The sequence below is a fragment of the Spironucleus salmonicida genome (genome assembly GCF_000497125.1).
Source record: "Spironucleus salmonicida strain ATCC 50377 chromosome Unknown tig00000044, whole genome shotgun sequence".
In the NCBI taxonomy this organism is placed as follows: domain Eukaryota; phylum Fornicata; order Diplomonadida; family Hexamitidae; genus Spironucleus; species Spironucleus salmonicida.
In genome coordinates, this window is record NW_027150732.1 from 1 (window position 1) to 10,635 (window position 10,635).

The window sequence follows — 10,635 nt, forward strand, 5'->3', positions numbered from 1 at the left end:
TCAGTTACTGGAGGAGCGGAGTGGACCATTTGCTAATATGCGCCGGCCTCCGTGCGATTGCTCGCTAGGTTCTTAAACCACTCCACCAATGCAACCCTTCGACCCCCAGGCGTTCGAGAAGACCCTCGGCGGGAAGCCGATCAGGCTCTACACCCTCAGGTCCAAGGACCTCACCGTGACGGTGCACAACTACGGCTGCGTGATCGTGCAGCTGCTCTTCAAGGGCAAGGACCTGGTGCTCGGCTACGACACCATCGACAAGTACATCACCTCCGAGGAGAAGTACTTCTCCGCCGTCGTCGGGCCCGTCTGCAACCGCATCTGCCCGCCGACCGCCACCATCGACGGCCAGGTCCACACCTTCAAGGACCACCTCATGATCCTCCACGGCGACGCCCTGCTCACCTGCCACGTCTGGGACGTCGTGGAGAGCTCCGCAGAGCACGTCACGATGCGCACGTCCTTCACCAACGCCCTCAACTTCCCCGGCAAGGTGGACTACGAGGTCAAGTTCTCCGTCGCGGGCAGCGTGTTCAGGCTCGAGATCAACGCGGTGTCCGACAAGGCGACGATCCTGAACTGCACCTCGCACCCCTACTTCAACTTCGGGGACGCCAACATCCTCAACCACACCCTGCAGATCAACGCCGAGCAGTACCTCGAGGTGGACGACAACTGCGTCTCCTGCCGCTACGCCCCCGTCAAGGGCACGCCCTTCGACTTTACCGCGCCCAAGAAGATCGGCCAGGACCTCGACCTCTCCAACGAGCAGCTGCGCATCGGCGTGGGCTACGACCACAACATGTGCGTGACGCCCAACACCGAGCAGGTGGTTCTGAGCTACGCCGACGTCACCATGCGCATCACGTCCAACCAGCCCGGCATCCAGTTCTACAACGGCGGCTGCCTCACCACCAAGGACAAGTGCCACCAGGGCAAGTACGGCGTCACCTACGGGCCCAAGCAGGGCGTCTGCCTCGAGACCCAGCACTACCCCAACACCTGCAACGAGCCCACCTTCCCCCAGATCCACGTCAAGGCCGGCGACAAGTACGTCAACTGGACCGAGTTTGCCTTCGAGTGAGAAGACTCTGCACTGTGGCTGGCCTTCGTCGGGTGGGCGCGGCCTATTTTTTATATATTAATTCTGTAAAAAAATAAAATAGTAAATAAGTTATTCAAATATTATATCTTTAAACAAATATATCATTTTGATCATACTTAAAACCGCGGTAATATAAAAGTTACATTATTATTACTAGTAACAGAATATTATTTTATTAATACAGTTTGAATTATATTCAGTTTTTTTTGTTTTATAGTGTAGACTAAAAAATATTAATAATTTATTAATAATAAGTTAAAGACATTAGTAAACTAAAAACATTACAATAATAAATTTAATTAAAATATTGCGTAATATTATACAAAAAAAAGTTTTACAAATATGATATATTTTCTTTCTATAAATTATAATAAAAACTAAACACAATCCTTTCATAATAGTAAATATAATTAATTTATAAATTTCATAAATCAGCATAAAATGTTAATCATACTTTCAGGATATACATAGTTGATGTCATGTTATTCAGATGAAACTCAGCTTGAGGTATCGTAAATGTAAAATTTACTTATTATTCACCTTTACCCTACTGGAAATGAAGCATGTAACAAGTTTCCAACGGCAGTTAATATCCAGATTTTGTTCACCAGGTCTGATCGAGATACACAAATTGTAGTAACCGATTTTGATTACAAAACTACAAAGTAAATACATATTTAGGTGGCAGATATCACAAAATATTTTGACCTTAAAGCAGCATAAGTAGAAATTCGAAGTTATAATGAATTTTATATATAATAAATATCAGAAATTACATTAACTAGAAGTCGTGACTCAGTTGTATTCAACAACTTAACGGTAACTTACGATCAAACCATATTCGAAGCTACTGCAAATTTTCCTAGCAGTTTTACTTCAATTTCAATTACTGCAGCTACGCTAGTTGTTTCTAATTATTTGTAATCCTATACAATCAATTACGACAATTCAAAAGTAGTTGTTGATGCTACAGCAAAAACGATATCACTCGAATTTCCCAATTCTACGCTTTCCCCTATTCTATATGATACAGGTATCACTACCATAGAGCTTATTTGCACATACGGGTCAAACGATATAGAAGCTATCGGTCATACCAGTACTCATTCGCTTGCTTACAAAAATTAACCTGATCCAGGCGAAGTAACAATTCTCAGTGCCTACGGGAATGATATTTTCTTAATTCTAGCCCCATCTGAGTATTTTAAAGCCCAACTCAAACTAGCGTAAAGAGTATAAATGGGGCTCGCCTTCAACGACCAAACGTGCACGCTCGTGACGCAAATTGAGACAGCGTTACTTACCAAAAACATCGATACCAAAGGAAAGCTTCAGCTTGGCCTAGGAACAGAAGATTTTTAAAATGTAACTGCCACTGAAATGTAGCCCCAGGAGTGCCTGGCCTTTATTTTTGCTAGCGGAGTAAATGCCAAGATCAGCATTTCTTTGTATAAAGATAATATAGCAATAAACCGCTTCGTTTTCCAGGTTCAAAAGATTCGCAAAACGTGCTTTTTTGATGTGAAAATGACGCTCCTGGACAGCAACCTGAAAGTCACAGCGAATGACTCGTGCGGGCCCCGCAAGAGCACTCGCGCAAAGCTGACATTAGCTCTCTACAAGACGAGAGCGGACTAACTATTAGATGTGTAAACTGCCTTGAGCAGTATAGATTTTCTGCTGAATGGCAATATCAACGTGAGTTTCAGCAGCATCAGCGCCGACGAAATTGAAGCGATTAAGGATGCCTACAACTACAGGATTTAGCTCAATCGTCTCGATGGTGAGTTCATCGACTCGCTGTATCCCGACTTCGACACGGTCACCCTGCTCGAAATAATAATTTTCAACGTAATAATCGTGGTCTGCTCGGTCGTAGCGACAGGCGTTTTTGGAGGTCTTAACATCTTCTACAAGAAGAAGTAGATGAACAGGAAGAAGCTGAAGATCAAGATCGAAATGGACGAGTTCTGAGGAATTATATTTTGATGATTAGCTATTGTGGATAGTACGAATGTTGTTACATATCTTGAGTGAAACTTTAGTGATATATCAGGATAAAGCATGCTATTGAGGAAATTATGATAATAGTCATTAATTTTTATGTTGTAAATGCTCTGGCTGCATTTTATTAATTAAGTAGAATTCATTTTAAAATATAATAATATATAAAAAATAGGCCGCGCCCACCCGGCGAAGGCCAGCCACAGTGCAGAGTCTTCTCACTCGAAGGCAAACTCGGTCCAGTTGACGTACTTGTCGCCGGCCTTGACGTGGATCTGGGGGAAGGTGGGCTCGTTGCAGGTGTTGGGGTAGTGCTGGGTCTCGAGGCAGACGCCCTGCTTGGGCCCGTAGGTGACGCCGTACTTGCCCTGGTGGCACTTGTCCTTGGTGGTGAGGCAGCCGCCGTTGTAGAACTGGATGCCGGGCTGGTTGGACGTGATGCGCATGGTGACGTCGGCGTAGCTCAGAACCACCTGCTCGGTGTTGGGCGTCACGCACATGTTGTGGTCGTAGCCCACGCCGATGCGCAGCTGCTCGTTGGAGAGGTCGAGGTCCTGGCCGATCTTCTTGGGCGCGGTAAAGTCGAAGGGCGTGCCCTTGACGGGGGCGTAGCGGCAGGAGACGCAGTTGTCGTCCACCTCGAGGTACTGCTCGGCGTTGATCTGCAGGGTGTGGTTGAGGATGTTGGCGTCCCCGAAGTTGAAGTAGGGGTGCGAGGTGCAGTTCAGGATCGTCGCCTTGTCGGACACCGCGTTGATCTCGAGCCTGAACACGCTGCCCGCGACGGAGAACTTGACCTCGTAGTCCACCTTGCCGGGGAAGTTGAGGGCGTTGGTGAAGGACGTGCGCATCGTGACGTGCTCTGCGGAGCTCTCCACGACGTCCCAGACGTGGCAGGTGAGCAGGGCGTCGCCGTGGAGGATCATGAGGTGGTCCTTGAAGGTGTGGACCTGGCCGTCGATGGTGGCGGTCGGCGGGCAGATGCGGTTGCAGACGGGCCCGACGACGGCGGAGAAGTACTTCTCCTCGGAGGTGATGTACTTGTCGATGGTGTCGTAGCCGAGCACCAGGTCCTTGCCCTTGAAGAGCAGCTGCACGATCACGCAGCCGTAGTTGTGCACCGTCACGGTGAGGTCCTTGGACCTGAGGGTGTAGAGCCTGATCGGCTTCCCGCCGAGGGTCTTCTCGAACGCCTGGGGGTCGAAGGGTTGCATTGGTGGAGTGGTTTAAGAACCTAGCGAGCAATCGCACGGAGGCCGGCGCATATTAGCAAATGGTCCACTCCGCTCCTCCAGTAACTGATTGTGATTTTGCGATGGCGATCGCATTTATATCGGTATTTTCACTGTAAACATTTCAGCCAAGGGGGAGAATCTATATTCAGCCGATATATTCCGGAAATGCCCAGAAACCGAAGTCGCAGTTTGCACATATTATGCGATATGCGGCGGGTAATTCCCAGGCCGGTTGTGCGTGCGGAGATACCGCTTTGTATACAATCCCGACCGCCTTGGCCGGTTCTTAAATACGTGCAATATTCTACGGGCGCCGAGTCCCGCGATAATACGGCATCTCCCCGCTCCCCTTCTCCATAATGGTATCGTTCATTCTGCTGTTCCTGCTGCAGACCTTCGCGGGGGAGACCGTGGGCTTCATCATCGGCAACTTCTCGACGGACATCATGACGCTCTACTACCAGGCCGTCTACGGCGGCACCTTCCAGGAAAACAACACCAAGCTGCAGGCCTTCCTGTCCGTGCTCTCCATCGGCTTCCTCCTGGGCTTCCTGTTCGGCTCGCTCACGCTCTCCTTGTGGGTGAAGGCCCTCGGCTATAAGAAGACCGCCCTCCTCGGCGCCGCGATCGCAACGGTGTTCTACGTCGCCGCCTGCATCGCGGTGAACGAGTACTACCTCCTGGCCATGCGCATCCTGACAGGCTACGGCTCCCAGCTGATGGCCAACACCGTCGTCGTCATGATCGGCGAGCACGCCGAGGACAAGCACCGCGGCGTGCTGGGGGTCATGTTCCAGGTGCACGTGTGCCTCGGCATCGTGCTGGTCACCTTTGTCCTGCTCGGCATCCGCACGTACCAGGACACGTACAACGCCTGGTGGATCTCGTTCGTGGTGTCCATGATCTGGCCCGCGCTCGCGTTCGCCACGATCTTCTTCGTGCCCGACGTCAAGCCCAGCGAGACGAAGGACATCCCCCTGAAGGCCGTCTTCGCCAAGAAGTACATGAAGGTGCTCGTCAGCTCGATCATGCTCGGCGTGCTCCAGCAGGGCAACGGCATCAACGCCGTGATCCTCTACTCCACGTAGACCTTCGCGAACGTCTTCAACACCCCGCTCAGCTCGGTGTACGGCGCGCTCATCCTCAACTCTGTCAACTTCCTCTCCACCCTGCTCGCGGTCGCCTTCGTCGAGCGACTCGGCCGCAAGATCCTGCTCTTCGGCGGCTCTGCGGTCTGCTTCGTGTCCATGGTCGGGCTGCTGGTGAACTACACCCTGTCCAGCAGCAACACGCCGCTGCTGCTGATCTCGTCCATCGTCTTCATCGTCGGCTTCGAGGTCGGCCCTGGCCCCATCTTCTTCGTGTTCGCGTCCGAGCTGTTCCCCAGCGAGGCGAAGGGCATCTTCACCACGATCCTGAACTGCTTCAGCCACATCCCCAACCTGTTCGTGGTGTTCCTCTTCCCGATCCTGTCCAACATCAAGACGTGGGTCCCCTTCATCACCTATCTTGGCTGCACCGCCGTCACCGGCATCGTGCTGTTCTTTACCTGCCCCGAGACCAAGGGCAAGACCCAGGCCGAGATCGACGTCATCATGACCGGCGCGAGCTGCGAGGGCAGACCTTCCGAAGCTGAGAAGGGCGAGTCCAAGTTCGGCTCCGGGGCGCTGGCCGCCGACGAGTGAGAGTGCTGCTTACAGTTTGGTATTTTGCTTAGCCTGCACACTGATAGTGGAGGCGACGCCCAGAGTGAAGTTGAAAAAACTCAGTCAACCAGATCGATGTCCTCCTCGTCGTTGCACTTCTCGAGGTTGGGGAGGGCCTCGGTGGCCACGGTCTCCTCCTCGGCGCCCAGGCCGACGCGGATCATGCCGTGGATCCTCTTGGCAAAGTTGGTGACGTCCTCGACGTCGAAGCCGGACTGGATGAGCGCGGTCTCGTAGAGGAGGGTGGTGATGTCCTTGACGTAGACGGCCTCGGAGTCGGAGCCGAGCTTCTCGAGCAGGTTCTGCACGATCTTGTTGTCGGGGTTGATCTCCATGGTCTTCTTGCCCGTCATGACGGAGGCCATCGAGTCGTCGCGGAGGGCCTGGTGCTTCATGATCTTCTGCATGTTGGCGGACCAGCCCCACTCGGAGGTGACGAGGATGCAGGGGGAGGAGACGAGTCTGTCGGAGCCCACGCGGACGCCCTCGACCTTGTCGCCGAGGGTCTCCTTCATGAAGGTGCAGAGCTTCTCGAACTTCTGCTTCTGCTCTTCGGCGTTCTTCTTCTCGTCCTCGGTCTGCTCGATCTCGACGCCGTCCTTGGTGATGCACTTGAGCTGCTTGGAGTCGAGCTCGCGGAGGGAGGACACCATGTACTCGTCGATGGAGTCCTCGAAGAAGATGACCTCGATGCCCTTCTTCTGGAAGCGCTCCAGGAAGGGGGACTCCTTGAGGGCGGTCAGGTTGTCGCCGGTGATGTAGTATATGTTCTTCTGGCCCTCGGCCATGCGGGTGATGTAGTCGTCGAAGGAGGTGCGCTTGTCGGCGGACTTGGTGGAGTAGAAGCGGAGCAGCTTGGCGAGCTTGTCGCGGTTCTCCTGGTCCTCGTGGATGCCGAGCTTGATGGACTTGCCGAAGTTGGTGAGGAAGGTCTCGTAGTCCTCCTTGTTCTCGGCGAGGTCGGAGAAGAGCTTGAGGGCCTTCTTGATGATGTTCTTGCGGATGGTGTTCACGATCCTGTTCCTCTGCAGCATCTCGCGAGAGATGTTGAGGGGCAGGTCGTCGCAGTCGATGACGCCGCGGAGGAAGCCGAGCCACTCGGGGACCATGTCCGAGAGCTCGTCGGTGATAAACACCTTCTTGACCATGAGCTTGATGCCGCACTTCTTCTTGTTGCCGGACTCCCACATGTCCATGGGCGCGCGCTTGGGGATGTAGATGATGCCGCGGAACTGGGCGGCGCCGTCCACGCGGAAGTGGGAGACGGCGAGGTGGGCCTCGTAGTCGTTGGGGTTGATCTGCTTGTAGAAGTTCTTGTACTCCTCCTCGGTGACGTCCTTGGGGTCGCGGGTCCAGATGGCGGTCTGCTGGTTGATGTGCTCGACCACGTCCTCGATCTGCTTGATCTTCTTGGTCTCCTTCTTCTCCTCCTCCTTGTTCTCGTCGTCCTCGACCTTGCCTTCTTCGGCCTTGTTCTCCTCGGCGGTCTCGGCCTCAGCGGGGGCGTCGACTTCCTTCTCGACCTTCTTGTGGACGTAGATGGGGTAGCCGATGAACATGGAGTGCTTCTTGATCAGCTCGATGAGGCGGTCGGCCTTGAGGTACTCGAGCTGCTCCTCCTTGAGGTAGAGCCTGATCTCGGTACCGCGGATGAGCTCGGGGTACTCGATGTCCTCGATGGTGTAGGTGCCGCCGGCGGCGGAGGTCCACTTGAAGCAGGTGTCGTCGTTGTGCTTGGAGATGACCTCCACGCGCTCGGCGACCAGATAGGCAGAGTAGAAGCCGACACCGAACTGGCCGATGAGGGAGACGTCGGCTCCCTCCTGGATCATTTCCATGAACTGCTTGGCGCCGGAGCGGGCGATGGTACCGAGGCAGGAGATGAGGTCGGCCTTGGTCATGCCGATACCGGTATCTCTGAGCACGAGGAGGTTCTCCTCCTCCTTGGGGATGATCTCGATCTTGAGCTCTCTCTGCTCGCCGAGCACGTCGGGGTTGGTGAGCGCGGTGAACTGGATCTTGTCGCACGCGTCGGAGGCGTTGGAGATCAGCTCTCTGAGGAAGACCTCCTTCGAAGAGTAAAAGGTGTTGATGATGAGATTCATCAGCTGGGATATTTCGGCCTGGAACTCGAATGTCTGTGGGGGCATTTGTGAAGGAGAGACGAATTGGGGGGAGTGGGAAATTTTCAGAATTTAGGGCGTACGGCGCATAATAATGTCAGTTCCCGCCGAATTTCGCTGGGAATAAATTCGACTAAATTCGGCGGAGGGGGATCTTGGACGCGCCGCCAGTATTATACGCGGGGCAGCAAAAATGCTCCGCAAGTAATATAGCTTATATACGCTAATATGCGCAATAGCGCGAATGCCGTAGGGCAGAGGGCCCGGCAAGCCCGCCTCGCACGTTCCCTAGTCAAACCATCCAATCACTCCTGGACACATACCTCCTCCGTCACGGCGGCGGTGGCCTCCGTCGGGTCCTCGCAGGTCTCATCGGCCGCCAGCGCCCTCCTGCCGTAGTACCACACCTGCCACAAGATCACCAGGTCGCACAGTGCCGGCCACGTGCAGGAGAAGATGAAAGGGGCCTAGTCCAGCGCCGAGGATCCGTTCGCGATGTCGCACATGAGCGAAATGAACTGGAAGACGTTTCCGGTGAACGTGCAGACGAACATGCCACTGGAGAGGCCCTCGGTGCACTTTCTCCGGAAGTTCTTGTAGATCTGTCCCGGTTTGGACAGACCGTAGAGGGGGATGGTTAGGTACGAGAGCACCAGCCCGAAGTAGTAGAGGCCGCCGGTGACGGGCACGCTGTCCTGACAAGTGGTGAACTAGCTAGGCGCGTGCTGCATCAGGCCGGCCGCCGGGACCCCGTAGCTGCAGATGCCGACTACGACGATCGCCACCAGGAAGAGGTAGAGCTCTCCCTCGGCGAAGCTGACCCTGGTGCTCAGGCGGCGCTCCCGGAGCTTCTTGGCGAGGGGAAGGCGGTAGTACACCAGCTGGAAGACCAGGACCACGTCCACCGCGCAGTAGAAGAGGGCCAGGAACTGCTGGGTGAAGAGCAGCTTCAGCACCGTCGTGGAGATTGCGTTGCAGAGGTCACCCCCGATCCACTGGAGGATGAAGACGAGCGATATGGCCTCGGTCTCCTTGATTAGGAAGTTGATGCGGATCTGGGGGTAGAGGGCGACGATCCAGCAGAAGATGGAGAGCCAGCCGAAGAAGAACGACACCACCTGCAGATTGGTCACCTGGCACTGGCTGAAGACGGCGGCGATGAAAAGGTTGGAGTTCTTGTCCTTGCATAGGCAGCCCATTTTTAATTTTGGCTGGGACTGCGAATAGTATTCGGGTTTAGTGAGTATTTTGACGTTCCGGTTTGTTTTTCAGTTAATATATTCTGGATTATAGGCGCGAAACTGGTATATGCCAAACCGCGCCAAAGTTGGTTCATAGACGTCAGATCTGCGCGAGTGCCATTATAATACGCAATGGGCAAGCCGCGAGAAATTGGTTCATGGGCGCGGCCCGAGCCTGCTTCGGGAGCTAGGAAGCTGTCCGGCAGCGTCCAGGCAGCGGGCGCGTCAGTGCCAACATCTCCGGCGTCGGTGCAGAAACGCGTCTGAAGACGCTGACGTCTTTTCTTGCATGCAGGTATCGCATTCAGCATCGTGTGCGCGCTCCCGAGCCAGCGGGCACCTTGACGCCCAACCGGGTGGCCCATGCGAGAAGGGCAGAGCCGCCCGCCTCTGGACATTCAAATCCCGCTTGCCAAGGGCGTGCACCCAGGCTTCCGGCCCCAGACGCTGCGGCCGCACCCCATCCGCGTGTGCAGGAGCAGCGCATGCTGGTGGTACCGCACCGTACGGAATCCCCTTTGGTGCGTATCAGCTGATGCACAGCAGAGCGCTGTCTGCAGCACTGCGAGCCGTGCCATCCGTGCTGGGGCTAAACCCTACGCGGCCCTGGGCTCCTGCTGTTTCGACGTCCCGCAACCTCTATCGCGGGACAGTGGGCTTATGGAAGCTGCGGCTGAAAGTTACGGTGCAGCTGGCCCTTGGGGTCCCGCATGCTTTCTGGGCGCACGCTCCATTGGACATGCACCGACCGAGGAGCCCTTCAGACGTGGGCGTGATGCCAGCCATCTGCGTGGGTATACCCAGCCGTCAGGGCCTCGCCGCGAGCTAGTGGCCGTCCCGCAAAACTCCAGCGGCCATTTCCATCCCTCCATTTCGGCCTTATTATACCCTGCACGCCAGAACTCGCTCCAACTTCCCACCTACAAAATATGAAGGGCGCAGTGTCCCAGCTCTTCACGCCCACCGTGAAGTTCAGCACCAGCACCACGACCCTCAAGCAGCTGCAGGACCCGACCCTGGCGCTCTCCCCCTACAACCAGGTGACGCCGATCCTGCGGAACTCGAAGGCCGCCGCGTGTCCCGAGCGCCAGAGCGAGCCCATGGAGATGTCAGAGAACTACCAGGACCGCACGGAGGCGCTGGAGTACACCGCCAGCTACAACGACATTCTCCGGCAGAAAGCGCCCGCGCCGCCCCAGCTCGCCGCCTCCCTGGGCTCCT

At 54.9% G+C, this 10,635-nt stretch overlaps 6 protein-coding genes across 6 annotated transcripts; 3 read left to right on the forward strand and 3 right to left on the reverse strand. All coding sequences in view use genetic code 6, as the record gives it.

Annotated features, from left to right (window-relative positions):
* Positions 1-37: 37 nt before the first annotated feature.
* SS50377_28798 (Aldose 1-epimerase) lies at positions 38-1,084 on the forward strand (the record flags this gene model as incomplete). Its single annotated transcript, XM_067912552.1, has 1 exon — positions 38-1,084. The coding sequence occupies one exon, from the start codon at positions 38-40 to the stop codon at positions 1,082-1,084; it is 1,047 nt and encodes a 348-aa protein (XP_067760102.1).
* Positions 1,085-1,546: 462 nt separating this feature from the next.
* On the forward strand, positions 1,547-3,079 carry SS50377_28799 (uncharacterized protein; the record flags this gene model as incomplete). Its single annotated transcript, XM_067912553.1, has 1 exon — positions 1,547-3,079. One exon carries the CDS (start codon positions 1,547-1,549, stop codon positions 3,077-3,079), a length of 1,533 nt encoding a protein of 510 aa, XP_067760103.1.
* A 248-nt stretch (positions 3,080-3,327) lies between these two features.
* On the reverse strand, positions 3,328-4,323 carry SS50377_28800 (Aldose 1-epimerase; the record flags this gene model as incomplete). The annotated part of the gene is made up of 1 exon (XM_067912554.1): positions 3,328-4,323. One exon carries the CDS (start codon positions 4,321-4,323, stop codon positions 3,328-3,330), a length of 996 nt encoding a protein of 331 aa, XP_067760104.1.
* A 59-nt stretch (positions 4,324-4,382) lies between these two features.
* SS50377_28801 (Hexose transporter) lies at positions 4,383-6,029 on the forward strand (the record flags this gene model as incomplete). Its single annotated transcript, XM_067912555.1, has 1 exon — positions 4,383-6,029. The coding sequence occupies one exon, from the start codon at positions 4,383-4,385 to the stop codon at positions 6,027-6,029; it is 1,647 nt and encodes a 548-aa protein (XP_067760105.1).
* Positions 6,030-6,109: 80 nt separating this feature from the next.
* On the reverse strand, positions 6,110-8,200 carry SS50377_28802 (heat shock protein 90; the record flags this gene model as incomplete). The annotated part of the gene is made up of 1 exon (XM_067912556.1): positions 6,110-8,200. One exon carries the CDS (start codon positions 8,198-8,200, stop codon positions 6,110-6,112), a length of 2,091 nt encoding a protein of 696 aa, XP_067760106.1.
* A 278-nt stretch (positions 8,201-8,478) lies between these two features.
* SS50377_28803 (Seven transmembrane protein 1) lies at positions 8,479-9,372 on the reverse strand (the record flags this gene model as incomplete). The annotated part of the gene is made up of 1 exon (XM_067912557.1): positions 8,479-9,372. The coding sequence occupies one exon, from the start codon at positions 9,370-9,372 to the stop codon at positions 8,479-8,481; it is 894 nt and encodes a 297-aa protein (XP_067760107.1).
* Between the last annotated feature and the right edge of the window lie 1,263 nt (positions 9,373-10,635).